This window comes from Impatiens glandulifera, chromosome 7, assembly GCF_907164915.1.
Source record: "Impatiens glandulifera chromosome 7, dImpGla2.1, whole genome shotgun sequence".
NCBI lineage: Eukaryota > Viridiplantae > Streptophyta > Magnoliopsida > Ericales > Balsaminaceae > Impatiens > Impatiens glandulifera.
Genome location: NC_061868.1, coordinates 14,133,960 through 14,150,027, shown reverse-complemented (window position 1 = coordinate 14,150,027; position 16,068 = coordinate 14,133,960). Strand labels below are relative to the sequence as shown.

Genomic DNA, 16,068 nt, shown 5'->3' with positions numbered 1-16,068 from the left:
TTCAAATACTTAAGGTAGGATTGAAGAAATGATTTTTCTCCCTTTTAATGCTCTCATTTTCTCTTTTATCTTTTTTTTTTTTTTTTTTTTGTATATTTGTAGTTGTTAAATTAAAAATTAAAAATTTTCTTATTAGATTTTAATATGTATATATTAAAAATAAATAGTACTCAAATAAATAAAAAAATAGAATTAAAAATAATATTAGTGAAATTCATTATATTTGTCTTAACACTTTTAGCGACGGTTTTTAAAATACTGTTGCAATTTGTTTGCGACGGTAATAGTCCCTGTGGCTAAAACAATGGCAACAGAAGCAGTGGCTACAGCTGGCGACTGGTGGCTTCCCTATTGATACTTTGCGACGGTAACAAGGTCTTTAGCGACAGTATTTACTGTCGCTTTAAACCATTCTTTTTCGAGTGTAAACATCCGGGCAACCACATATTATATAGATGGTCCTGAAGTTTTCACATCAGAGATATCATCGATTTGACTTATACTGGAATACAAAATTTCATAATCATCACGAACTATCATGATGACATATTTGACAAGATGCATCTCTTCCTTAGGAAACAAGTTCTGACCTGTGGTGCTTAGTTTAAAACTTTGTTATAACAAGTTCATCCCATAAATCACTAAGGTTGTGTTTGCATATTAAAATTGAAATCATGGTTAGTTATTAAGTTTTGTAGAATTTTAATATTAAGAATTAGAATTAGAATTAGAATAAAAATTATAATGAAATTCAATATAATATTTTTTTTTCGTTTTTTTAGTTTAGTAAGTTAATATTTTGAATTGATATATATATATATATATTTTTTAATAAATGTGAACCAATATTTTGTTTCTGAATTTAAGAAGTTAAAATGTGAACCGATATTTTGTTTTCGAATCTACGAACATGTTGAAGTGTTGAACTGATAATTTTTTAAATAAAAATCGAAACTTAAAAAAATCTCTTAAGAACCACGCCTTCCGTTTATTTTCATGGAATGGGTTTTTGTAACGATTATATGTGAATGTCATTACAGATACTTAAGAACTATATTGTTGGGAAAATATAAAACAATGTAAAGAAAATAGTTAATTAAGTGAGAAATAATTAACTTGAAATAGAAATAAACAAAAGCTATAATCTGGAACAATATCTTAATAAACAAAATTTTGATGATGTTTAAATAGAATAAACCTAAGTTATTTATTTGTGTATGCATGTGCATATATATATGACTATGCTACTTTAGATGTGGTCTAAAGCACGCTATCCTAGACATTAGACGTGATAATTTAACTCCTTTAGACGAGGTCTAAAGGGAAACGTAATTAGACGTGGTAGTCTAACTCCTTTAGACGAGGTCTAAAGGGAAACGTAGTTAGACGAGGTAGTCTAACTCCTTTAGATGCTGTCTAAAAGGACACATAGTTAGACGTGGTAGTCTAACTCCTTTAGACGAGGTCTAAAGGGACACGTAGTTAGACGAGATAGTCTAATTCCTTTAAACGTTGTCTAAAGTGATGCGTAGTTAGACGAGGACGTCTAACTCCTTTAGACGCTATCTAAAGGGAAGCGTAGTTAGACGAGGTCGTATAACTCTTTTAGACGCTGTCTAAAGGGATGCGTAGTTAGACGAGGATGTCTAACTCCTTTAGAGACTATCTAAAGGGATGCATAGTTAGACGAGGATGTCTAACTCCTTTAGACATTGTCTAAAGGGAAGCGTAGTTAGACGAGGTCGTCTAACTCCTTTAGACGTTGTCTAAAGGGATACGTAGTTAAACGAGAATGTCTAATTCCTTTAGTCCCTGTCTAAAGGGATGCGTAGTTAGACGAGGACGTCTAACTCCTTTAGAAGTTGTCTAAAGGAAAGCATAATTAGACGAGGTCGTCTAACTCCTTTAGACGTTGTCTAAAGGGATGCGTAGTTAGACGAGGTCGTCTAACTCCTTTAGACGTTGTCTAAAGGGATGCGTAGTTAGACGAGAATGTCTAACTCCTTTAGACGCTGTCTAAATGGATGTGTAGTTAGATGAGGACGTTTAACTCCTTTAGAAGTTGTCTAAAGGGAAGCGTAGTTAGACGATGTTGTCTAACTCCTTTAGACGCTGTCTAAAGGGATGCGTAGTTAGACGAGGTTGTCTAACTCTTTTAGACTCCATTTAAAGGGATGCGTAGTTAGACGAGGACGTCTAACTCCCTTAGACAAGGTCTAAAGGAGCACGTCTAATGCGTTGCTTTAACAATCGTCTGAAGAAAGCTTACGAGGGGTCAGATCTGCTGTACCAGTCCATGTTTCATTTGCTGAACCACCCTTCAAAAACAACAATAAATTTTTTTTATTTATTTATTTATAATATATAGTTTATTTGTTTTTTAAGGGTGGTTCAGCAAATGAAACATGGGTCAGATCTCTTTTTTTTTTTTCAACTTCAAATCATTCTCTAATATATATATATATATATATATATATATATATATATATATTCAATATTTCATTTTAATTAATAAATATACTAGTATATACTTATAACAATATATTTTCAATATTTCAATATTTCAGCAAATTTAAACATGGTCTGGTAGCAGATCTGACTCCCTCTAATATGTATATATAATTTTTGTACAAAAGTAAGTTAAAAATAAATATTAATTTAATTTTATAAAGATAAATAAGATTATTTATATGCATGATCTTAGAAATATAATTAAAATATAAGTTTAAAGAAGTGATTGAGTCAATAATTAAATATTATTATAAATTAAAATATTAACCTATTATATCGGTTAAATTTAAATTAAATTTAGTTTCATAATTTTTTATACATTTAGTTTATAAATAATACTAAAAATAATATTAAATCTTATTAATATTTTTTTCTTTAACTAATTAATGGTAAATAATTTAATCACATTTACAAATATTATATCTAAATTTCTTATAATATATATATATATATATTATATATATATATATATATTATATTCATTTTAATTGAAGATAAACATTTTATCATTTTAATCAAAATTTATATTTAAATTATGTCTTTTATAAAATAATATATAAATATATATTAAGATAAACTATTTATCATTTTTGTATAAACCTTTATATAATTTGGTATTCACTAGTATATTTTTAAGTGAAATAAATTCTAAAAATATGAATAATTAGTAATTTTTATATTAGTTAGATTCTTAAAATATGTTTAATGGAGATTTGATATTGTCAAAAAAAAATTTATTGATTAATGAAGATAAATTGTTATCAATTATTTACTTAGCATTTTGTTATATTATTATTTTTAACTTATATTTTAATTAAATTCTTTAAATAATATATATATATATATATATATATATATATATATATATATATATATATATATATATATATATACTAATTAACATTATTAAGACTTTAAACAAATTAGTTATAACCAATAAATATATATATATATATATATATATATATATATATATATATATATATATATATATATATATATATATATATATATATATATATATATATATTTTATTGAATCAATAATTATATATTATTATAAATTTAAATATTAAACTATTATATCGATACAAAAATTTAGTTTCATAATTTTATATATATTTAGTTTATAAATAATATTAAAAGTAATATTAAATCTTATTAATATTTAATCACTAATTAAATAATAGACTAATTCATCTCAAATTAATTCATAAAATTAAATTTTAATTAATAACAAAAGTCTAATTTACAACTTTATATTTATAAAAACTTGGTAATTTGAATAATTCATCACAACTACATAAATATTTTTAATTTTTTTTTATTTAAGATTAATTTTATATTAAATAATTTTATCATACAAATAATATATCTAAATTTCAAATGATAATATATATATATATATATATATATATATATAATATTCATATATTTTAATTGAAGATAAACTCTCTATCATTTTAGTCAAAATTTATATCTAAATTACTTATATAAAATTATATATATATTATGTAAACTTTTTATTAAATAAATTCTAAAAATATGAAAGACCAGTCATTTTTATCTAATTTACATTCCTAAAATATTTTAATGAAGATTTGATCATATCAATCACTATTTTCTTATTGATTAATGGAGATAAATTGTCATCAATTATTTATTTAGCAATTTTTGTTATATTTGTTTTTGGATTTAGTTTAAACTAAAGTATTTGAAATTGTAATTTGTTTAATTATTAATAATATTTTTTGTATTTTAATTTATAATTTATAAATTATAAAATACAATAAAAATATTTTTGGTTTTTAATTAAAGAAAATAAAAAAAACTAATTAAGAAAGTGTGTGAAAGTATTTTTTATTTTATTTCTAATTTATGTTTAGATAAATATTTAGGATTGTTAATAATCTGGTAATCATAATGGTAATCCTAAGTAATAATTTATGTTTAGATAAATATTTAGGATTTTTAATAATCTGGTAATCATAATGGTAATCCTAAGTAATAATAATAAAAGCGACGAAAAACTATAAATTTTTTAGTACGAGAATATAAATATTTTTTATAAAAAATTATTGTATATATTTATAATTATATATCAGTTTTAATTAATATTAGTGTTTATTTTTTATAAAATTTGTACTTTATAAAATAAAATAAAATTTGTAATTTTTAAATATGAATAAAAAAATATAAGAATTTAATTAAAAAAATGAAATGCATATAATATCTTTGAATTATATAATATGTAATTTTATAAATATAATTGAGAATTAATGTATTTAATATTATATAATTTTTAATTATATAAAATAATAAAAATATTAAGGAATTAATAGTTATTTATTCCACTTCACCGTACTCCATTTTCTTCTCCACGGTTTCATCTTCCTCTTTTTGTGGAGCTTCAACCTATTCACTATCTAAATTCCATATTCTCTTTTTGCGCATTATCTACATTCTCTATTATCTTTCTAGCGATTCATCTTACTTGATACATTTGAAAAAGATTTTTTCATAGGTTTACTCGATACATTTGAAGAAGATTTTTTTATAGGTTCACCCGGCTCCCTAGTACATTTGAAGAAGATTTCTGATTTGTAAGTATAGTACTTTTGTTCCATCTTGTAGATAATGAATATTTGTTAGTTTGTAAAGATGCATTTATTAAGTTGTGTAATGGTGTATTAATAGAAGCATGAAAGAAATTTTGTCGTTGAATATAATTAACTTTATTTATGAATTTTAGGTTATCAAAATGCGGTTGTCATTGATATAAATTTGAAAAAACTAATGAATGTTCTAAATTCATTTTCTTATTTTTCTCCATGATTTTATTTAAGTGATTTCTTTTGGAAATCCAAAATTAAAACAAGGACACAATAAAATTTGTTTGAGGGAAATTTACAGCTTAGTATGAATTCTCTTTTCCAATTAATTTATCATATGTAATTTATATCATATGTAATTTATATCAATTTATTTAGTATAGGGAATATTTTACTTAGTTTTTTGCTTGTTAAAAGAGAGTAAAAAAGTGTAATTTGTTACTAATTGATAAATTTGTATTTGAATCTTTTATAGGTCGGGAGGAGGAAGAAAATGAAGAGGATAAGGAAGAAAAGGAAGAGAAGTTAGGGAGAAAGAAGAAAAGGAAAATAAGTTGTTTCAAATTTTAAAATTTGATCATTTTTATTGATATAATAATGTTTATTTTGTATGACTTTAAATACTATATAATTATATTTTGATGTAATTATATTTGAATATAATTATATTTTTATATAATATTATAATATAAAAATTGAGTGTTAATTATATAATATTATTTTGAATCATTTTTATTGTTGCCAATGGACTATTAATTACATTTATAATTATCAGCTATTTTTAAAACCGTAATTAGAGACAATTATTTCTAGTAAAAATATTGTTTTTATATATAGCCAAGTAATTGTTAACTTGTGAACACTATTAATTGTGGTTTTTAAACAGAAGTTAAAGACTATTACTTACGGTAACATTTATATATAGCCAACTAAATATTAACTACGGTTTTTGTACCGCCTTTATAGCCACTAATAACTGCGGTTTTTAAACCGCAATTAGAAACTATTACTTGCAGTGAAAATCCCGCCTTTATAAGTAAACAATTTACTACGATTTTAGGAACCGCAGTTAGAGACTATTAACTACAGTCTTATAAACCGCAGTTAAAGACTATTAACTGTAATTTTATAAATCGCAGTTAAAAGCTAGTATCTACGGTAAATTTACCGCCCTTAATTGTCAAAATATCTTTAACGGCGGAACTATTAACGGCGGTTGACTACGGTAATTTTACCGCCGTAATTGTCTTTTAGTAGCGGTAAATTATGCAATAATGGTGGTAAAAACCGCCCTTAAATGTTACTTTTTTACTAGTGACTATCGCCGTAGTTATAGACATCTTACGTCGTTAGACAAGGTCGTCTAACTCCTTTAGACACGGTCTAAAAGGAAACATAGTTAGACAAGGAACTCTAACTCCTTTAGATGCAGTCTAAAGTGAAACGTAGTTAGACGTGGAAGTTTAACTCCTTTAGATGCGGTCTAAAGAGTAACGTAGTTAGACAAGAAAGTCTAACTCCTTTAGACGTGGTCTAAAGGGAAACGTAGTTAGAAAAGGAAGTCGAACTCCTTTAGACGCGGTCTAGAGGGTAACGTAGTTAGACGAGGAAGTCTAACTCCTTTAGACGCGGTCTAAAAGGAAATGTATTTAGACGAGGAAGTCTAAATCCTTTATACGCGGTCTATGGGGAAACGTAGTTAGACGAGGAAGTCTAACTTCTTTAGACGCGATATAAAGGGAAACGTAGTTAGTGGAGGAAGTCTAAATCCTTTATACGCGGTTTAAAGGGAAACATATTTAGACGAGATAGTTTAACTCCTTTAGACGCGGTATATAGGGCATCATAGTTAGATGAGGTTGTCTAACTCCTTTAGACGCGATCTAAAGGGAAATGTAGTTAGACGAAGAAGTCTAACTCCTTTAGACGCGGTCTAAAGGTAAACGTAGTTAGACAAGGAAGTTTAACTCCTTTAGACGTGGTCTAAAGGGAAACATAGTTAGACGAGGGTGTCTAACTCCTTTAGACGCAGTCTAAATGGAAACGCAGTTAGACGAGATCGTCTAACTCCTTTAGACGCGATTTAAAGGGTAATGTAGTTAGACGGCGTCTAACTCTTTTATACGCGGTCTAAAGAACAACGTATGAAGACTTACTTTAGCAGTTGTTTGAAGGAAGTATCTGTCTAACCACTTGTACTTAGCTGTCTACTGTTCCTGCCTTCAGTAGTCTGACAATCCATCTGATTCCTTCAATAGTCTGACAATCCAACTGATTCTATCAAATGAATGGACGTTATGTACGCAGATATCTCTCAATTGCATTCCAATTACAAGACAAGATTAGAGGATATTTGGCGTACTACCTATTCGGTATGGCCACGATCTTAATACTCAGAGTCTGATGTACTCTCGTACTATAAGCGGCCATCTAACGGACACATGCCACATGTCCACAAAGAATATTCGACTGTTGGTGCACTTCAACCATAGATAGAATCCCAAGGACAACGGTCGAACCGCTTCACACATTCGCTTTAAGAAAGTCTCTTAAGCTATAGCAAAAACCTCTTATTGTCTAGTTATAATCATATTGTAAATGCATACTGTCTTATCTGTAAGAAACTTCAGTGTTGTAAGTTGAATAGAGGGTATTTTGTTCAACAGAGAGTTAGCTAGTTCAATGAGTTGTATATGAATTAAAGCCTTAGTGGATATCCTTCCGGTTGTGGAAAAGGGGTGACGTATGAGTTTTATCTCTGAACATCCATAAAACTCCATGTATTCTTTACTTTCTTCCATTTACATTCATTTGATAAAGCTTTAAATCCAAAAAACAGTTCCACACTTGAATCCGTTTCAAGAGTTTGTGAAGATTTGCGAAAAATAGAAACATATACTAATCCCTCACATGATTATTATCGAATCGTTTATCGTAAGTTGTTCACAATAGTCAGACCCTAGTCTCTATTGTCAACATCGATCCTAATATTAAGTTTCAAATGATTTAATTCTATGCCCAATATATGAGTTGTATAATGTTATTGGTGAATGTCTCATGATGGGTGGGATGAGTCTTAGGCTGCCAAAACTATAAGAAAATCAAAATTATATATTATTCAATATATAAACAAAATAATAAATCTAATTACACACATTGTTGAATTTATACACGTTTGTAAAAATGAAGATGGATTGAAAAAAGTAAATATCAGTGGATGGAGTGAAACATAATTTGGAGCTATTTAGATATGTAAATGTGTAAAATTTGGCATATTTTTGTTCATATTTTTGGAACATAAGTACTTGATGAATTTAATTTGCAAATATGTTTTGCAAATTTATAATAAATTATATAAGTTTACTAAGAATTGATCATATAATTAAAGCTTATTTGGTTATTATTTATATATAGGAATCATTTCAATTTGAATTATAATATTGGTTTTCAAATAATGCGCAGAAGGTTGCAAAAATTATGCAAATTTAATGCAATTAAAAAATATATTATATAGAATTATGCAAATCATGCAATAATACAAATGAGGTTGTATAAGTTATTGTTAATAGTAATGCAAAGTTGTGAATAAGATAATTGTAGTAATAGTTGCAGTATTATCAATAATATAATTTTAGTTGTGATAATGCGAAGAAAGTTGCAGATCTATTACATATAATGCAAATGATAATGCTATAATAAATGAAAATATAAATTGAGTAATATAAATAAAATTTCAAATAAAATATGCAAATTAAATTGCAGACATATTTGTAATTATTATGCAAATTATAAATATATATATTGCGAAGAACGGTATGAAATTTAATATGTTATTGCAAAGAATATTGTGTTACGTAAATTTATAAGTTTTTTTTAATGAATAATTCATATAAATAATGTAGGTATTGCAGTTTTTGTTGAATATATTTTTATTGTTTATTAAATTCATCTTATTAAAATTTTTATTGCAATTAATAAAACATATATTGAAAAACTTATGGCAATATATATATATATATATATATATATATATATATATATATATATATATATATATTAACCATGGATAGTTATAGTTTTAGAAAAAATGGATTTTTTCATTACATATGTATTTAGTAGAAATGATGTTGAAATAGTTAGTGTAAACACTAATGTTGATTAGCAACCAGGTATTTACAATGTTTAGGGGTTTGTGCAAATATAATTGCAAAGTTCTGAACTAATGCTAGGACAATTGCTAAATTGTTAGTTTTTTTTGTAGTGAAGATCGAGCATAACCATATTTGTAATGTTATAATTAAAGTTTCGTTAACAAATTTCCCTAATAAAAACTTTGTTCTCCCTTTCATATGGTTAATTTACTCTCTCATAACACAATTTAACTTTTTTATTTTTTTAATAGCATGACACTCACAATTAAGACTTTCACTCCTATTAAAATTGTTATAAGTGAAAATCAAATCGAACCCATGACATTTGTTATTTTAAGATTCACTCTTCGTAACGCAATGTTACTCTTATATATAGTTTCGTGAATACATAAATGTTAAATTTTAGCAATATAATCTGTTGGGATCGGTGCTACCAATAAAAACTAAGGTCTAACTATTGTTAACAGTTCACGATAAACTCTTCGATAGTAATCCTATGAGGGATTAATATCTGTTTCTATTATTCGTAAATCCTCTAAACATTTGAAATGGATTCAAGTGCGGAAATGTTTGTTGGATTTGAAACTTTGGACAACTGAATGAAATTACAGAATGTAAAGAACACAAGGAGTTTTATGGATGTTCGGAGATAAAACTCATATGTCACCCCTTCTTCCACAACTAGAAAGATACTAAAGACATTGAGTCAAATACAGCTCATTGATCTAGCTAACTTTTTATTGAACAGAACAACCTCTGTTCAACTTACAGCACTAAGGTTTCTTATAGAAAATACAGTATGCAATTGCAATATGATTACAGCTAAAAAGTAAGAGAGATGTTTTTTTCTTTTTGAAACTTTCTTGAATCGAATGTGTGAATCAGTTCAACTGTTATCCTTGAGCATCTATATATATATGAAGTAAACCAACGGTCGAATATTCTTTGTTAACACGTGACATGTTTCCGTTGGACGGTCTCCTCTGAGTACAAGAGTACATCAGACTCTAAGAATTTGGATCGTGGTCGTACCGAATAGGTAGTGCGCCAAATATCATCTAATCTTGTCCTGTACTGAGAGATATTCACATATGTGGTATTCATTCATTTGATGGAATTAGCTGGTTTGTCAGACTGTTGAAAGAAGTGGAGCAGACAACTAAGTGATCGTGGATTTACAGATGCATCTTTCAGACCACTGCTAAAGCAAGGCATTAACGTACTTCTTTAGATTGCGTCTAAAGGAGTTCGACGTCATCGTCTAACTGCGCTTTCCTTTAGACCGCGCCTAAAGGAGTTAGACGACCTCGTCCAACTACGCATCCCTTAGACTATATCTAAAGGAGTTAGACGTCCTCGTCTAACTACGCATCCCTTTAGACCGCGTCTAAAGGAGTTAGACGTTCTCGTCTAACTATGCATCCCTTTGCACCGCGTCTAAAGGAGTTAGACATCCTTGTCTAACTACGTATCCCTTTAGACCGCGTCTAAAGGAGTTAGACGTCCTCGTCTAACTACGCTTTCCTTTAGACTGCGTCTAGAGGAGTTAAACTACCTCGTCTAACTACGTTTCCCTTTCGACAACATCTAAAGGAGTTAGACGTCCTCGTCTAACTACGCTTGCTTTTAGACCGCGTCTAATGGAGTTATACATCCTAGTCTAACTACGCTTCCCTTTTGACATCGTCTAAAGGAGTTAGACTACTTCGTCTAACTACGTTTCCCTTTAGACATCGTCTAAAGGAGTTAGACGTCCTCGTCTAACTACGCATCCCTTTAGACATCGTCTAAAGGAGTTGGACTACCTCGTCTAACTATGTTTTCCTTTAGACATCGTTTAAAGGAGTTAGACTACCTTGTCTAACTAGTTAGACTACCTCGTCTAACTACGTTTGACGTCTAAGACTACCTGCTTCAGACCGCGTCTATATTAGCAAAGTCTTTTAGATTTTCTCTTGTACAAAACAAATAGACGACTTAGCTTGATCATAACTATGTTTAACATAAATCATCAAAATAATGTCAGCATTAAATAAACTTATTTCTTTAGTTTATTTTAGTCAATTTGATTTGTCCCAACATAATCTATCTTTAACGACTGTATTTGCTATCATCATTTAAAAATAATAGTTAATTATGAACTAATAGTGATATTGTTATCATATAAAGTTGTTATTGCTATAGTTATCATATCATGTTGTTAAGTATATGTCAATAATAACATGAAACGTTAAAAATTGGTACTAAATTGAACAAATTTTTATTTTTAGAAAATGATTTTTAATTCTTTTATTAAAAATATTTGAAGGAAACGTTTTCCTTAGGTAAAAGAAACATTTATGTAACAGATGTGAAATTAATTAATTTTTAAAATTAAAGATTAGAAACTCGAGATGTTATGTAATTTGAACAAATTATAATCGATGACCAGGTATTAAGAAAGAAGTAAAGGTGTAAACTTCATTAACATTATTTTTTAAAAAAAAAAAGAAAAAAAGGAAGATGAACTAGCTGGATATTGTTCACTTCTCTCATAATAGAGTAGGATATATATTTATTTTCTCTTATTATTTCCAAGCCACAGTTTTATTTTTTACCAGAATTTATTCTTAGGAATTAAGGGCACAACATTTTAATGTGCCCAATAGTGAAGCGATTAGCAAAACCGCAAGCATTGCCCACGAGCAGGTCCCCATTGGCAGCACCAACTAATCCTCCGCTGATTCACCGAGTAGTGTGGACCAGTCTCTTGTGTCGTGGCAGGATCATCTGTCGGTAAAACTCGGTCTGACTTCTTATTCATTTCTTCATCTGCATATATATATAGTCATGTAAAAACAACTATTTATACTAAAAGTATAATGATAATTATTGAAAACTAAACATTGATTAATAATGGGAAACATATATATCATATATGATCACCTTTAAGAGGGTTTGAATTATCCGCCCAAGCAGAAAGGATCAAGAGAAAAACCATCCCCAAGACTAGACCTTTATGGATCATTTCTTACTCTAAAAGGAAATGAATTAATTGGAATGGAATTGGAAAAGAGTTCTTCGAACTTATTTATAGTAGGAGATTCTTGTCGTATTATATTAGCTGACAGACAGACAACATCTTCATTCATCACAATCCCTTATCCTTAACAAGCCACGTGGAACATGCATGATCATTTGACCAAAGCTAGCCTTCAATGACTATATGACTCGGTCGGTTCTTATATCTTTTGTCATATTTCATAAATATGATTCTTTGATATTATTTAGAAATGGTGCATTATCCAACTAATTATGTATTTTTATATTTTTTTAATAACATGAAAGACATATCTCTTATTTGTAAATCTCTTACATTTACATAGGAATCTACGCGTTCATCTTAATTTCTATCACATGTTTCTTCTTATCCCTTATCTTCAAATTAATTTGTGTGCCCTTGTTTTCTAATTCCTTACACTAACCAAATATAAAAAGAAGCGGTCAATAAAGACTACTTGTTTGGCTCTATATGGTGTGACATATGTAGGTAGATAAATTACGCAATTACTTACAAAATGCATTATTTTTATTTTTCAAATTACTTTACATGAATGTTTTTATTACTAAAAATATTTTGAATTAGTAGATAAAATTGAAGGAATAATCTATTACAATATGGCGACAAATTCATACATAAGACATATATTTTCAGAAAAAAAATATAATCCACAAGACAAAGATTAAAAGCTTGTAAAATCCAACATGACACAAAATAACTTGCACTAAGACAAACAATAAGCAAAAATGGACAAAACATTTAGTGTTGTGAATATCCTGATTGTCATCCCAAACACTTTATCACTCATAGAAGAAAGCTGATAAGACAAACATAGAAAAGCTTAAATAAATTTATTGTAATGTGTTTTTTTTATAAATAATATATAAATAATATATATATATATATATATATATATATAATGAAATGAGTCAATGTAAAAAGTCTAAATTTATACTTGTCTACTTAAAACGATTTAAATTGTAGTAGGTAATTCTAGCTTCCTACCTTAAAAAAAGAAAAAGAAATCCTCAAATATATTTTAATTCTTTGATTTAATATACTGAGTGCTACACACAATGAATTTGTCTGTAGCATACTAGAGTAAAACGGTTTGACACATGACTTTTGGTGAGTAGGTCCGCAATTTGATCTTAGTAGGTATATATCGGATAATAAAAAAAAATTTGAACAACACGTAAAATTTAATTTTTATATATTTTGTACGAACATAAAAGACATTATTGACAAGAGAAACATAATCATGTAACACCAATGTCGTTATATGATAAGAGGTTTAAAGAGAGGCAAAGTTCACGTAAAAGAATTAAAGTCAATTGTATTAAACAGTGGCATGAGGTATCTAGATTATGTGTTAAATCGAGAAATAATATGTTGTTTCATGAAATTCTATTAGAAAAGATTATTTATCACGACAAAAAAAAATATGAAGCAGCCTATTATAGAATGGTTGTTTAAACTAAGTTGTGTACCTCCTGTTGTTTAAACTAAGTTGTCTACCTTCTGCCAAATATGTTAAAATACCGCAAATGTCTCCTCTGCATGTGACTTATAATCATGGATAGGTAGCCATATTCTTTCAAGGCCTAGTTGCTCATTTGCATTATCTAAAAAGGATGGAAATTTGATCTTCTTAGTTTTACCAAAGAATGCTAGACTCGGTCATTTTTGTTGCCATTTAAACCCAATCAAATCAATTTTATTTACATTCATATTCAAATATCAATTCATTATTAAGAATATTAAAATAAATAACAATTTAATTATAAAATAAGTGTTTATAAAATTCAATCTTCTAACCTAACGCCAGAGCTGGATATCATAATCCTCCTTTAGGTCATAGGTTTGAGCACGTTAGTCGACAAGTTTCGCTCGTCTAATTAAGTGTATTTGCAGGTAGAGATATCAATGGAGCAGTTCGGTTCGGGAACTCGCACCGATCATCGCCCCGATCCCCGACGGCCATTTAAATAAGAATCATCCTCGTCATGACCGAGATAGAGTTTTCCGCGGTGCACCGAAAATAAAAAATTTCAAGAATATAAGTAATAAAATAAAATAATTTTATATTTATATGTTAATATAAACTTTTAATGATTATATTAAAAAAGTGAAGATAAAAAATAAGTAATGAAAAAAAGTTTATTGAATTAAATAAGTATATATATTGATTATTTAAAACAATTATAATTAAAAACAAAATTTAGATTTGGTGCGATTTAAGACACGTAAATACCCTCCCTCCCAAACCACGGTCAACATATTTTGGGTTTTCCTTAATCCATCCTGATCTTCGGTTAAAGCGGAAAAAAAACATAACAATTAGTTCAGTTCGGATCGGTTACCTTGAGGCATTTTCAAATTGTCATCTTTATTTGCGGACTATATTCTTAATTCGCGGAAATTAGTCCCACTCCGAATAATAAGCAGAACCTAGCGTTCTTATAAAAAAAGTATTTATAAATTATATTAATTAAACAAAAAAACTAATAGGTAAGATGATTTAAATATATATATATATATATATATATATATATATATATATATATATATATATTATAGACTTTTTTTTCTTGGAAAAACAACTTAATGTCAATTTATTAAAAACTCCTAAAAAGAAAAAAAAAAACATACATAATTTGTTTTATCATTCTAAGTTTATAAAATAAAGTTCGGAATGAAAAAAAAAACATTCAAAACTTATAAGTTTTATGAATTATTACATTGAATTAAGCTAATCTATATATCTCGTTTTAAACATACTAATTTTTCTGACTTTCGAGTATTTGATACCCCATCTTTTGCATGACTCCCAATTTCTTTCGTCATCAGGAATTCGCCTCCACGTGTCAATGAGAGCCCGACAATCGATCATAGCGTCCTTTCACACTTCATCCACACTTCTACGAACTCTCCCATAGACTCTTGCGTTCTTTTCACCCAAAATATGGTAAACAACCGTTCCAAACCCGCATTTATAAACACTTCCTGAAATTTTTTTACCTTTGACTTTAGTTAGGATAGCCACCTTAACTTCCTCCCAATCCCCCGGAAATCTCAATAAACCCATATTTGATGCATATTTGTTCCAAACCAATCTTGTAAATGCGCAGCCGCCTAGTTGGTGATCAATAGATTCCTCATTCCCTTCGCATAATAGGCAGCTATCATCTAGAATCTCCATGTACTTCTTTACCCAATCCCTCGTGTGCAACCTTTCTCCAAACGCAATCCAAAGTATGAATTGTTGTTTTGGGATCATATTGGACAACCAAACCAATGGAGCCCACTCTACAACTATCCCCCTTTATCGATTAACATTTCATACCTTGCTGGAAATTAGTTTCCCATTCTTCTCGGCTTCCTATGAGTGTGAATCGTTCCTATCATGAAATTGAATGTCATTAATCATGTTAGGATCGGTGTTAACAATAGAGACTAGGGTGTGACTATTATAAACAACTTACGATAAACGATTCGATAATAATCATGTGAGGGATTATTATTTGTTTCTATTATTCACAAATCTTCCAAACTCTTGAAATGGATTCAAATGCGGAACTGTGTTTTGGATTTGAAGCTTTCGACAATTGAATCCAAATGGCAGAAAGTAAAGAACACAATGAGTTTTATAGATGTTCGGAGATAAAACTCCTACGTCACCCCTTCTTCGACAACCAGAAGGATATCCACTAAAGACTTTGAATCATATACAACTCACTAAGTTAGCTAACTCT

The 16,068-nt window shown here is 28.4% G+C and overlaps 1 protein-coding gene across 1 annotated transcript; it reads right to left on the bottom strand.

The window, feature by feature from the left end:
* Nucleotides 1-15,215: 15,215 nt before the first annotated feature.
* On the bottom strand, nt 15,216-15,593 carry LOC124909546. Its single transcript, XM_047450217.1, has one exon. It carries the CDS (start codon nt 15,591-15,593, stop codon nt 15,216-15,218), a length of 378 nt encoding a protein of 125 aa, XP_047306173.1.
* Nucleotides 15,594-16,068: the final 475 nt, after the last annotated feature.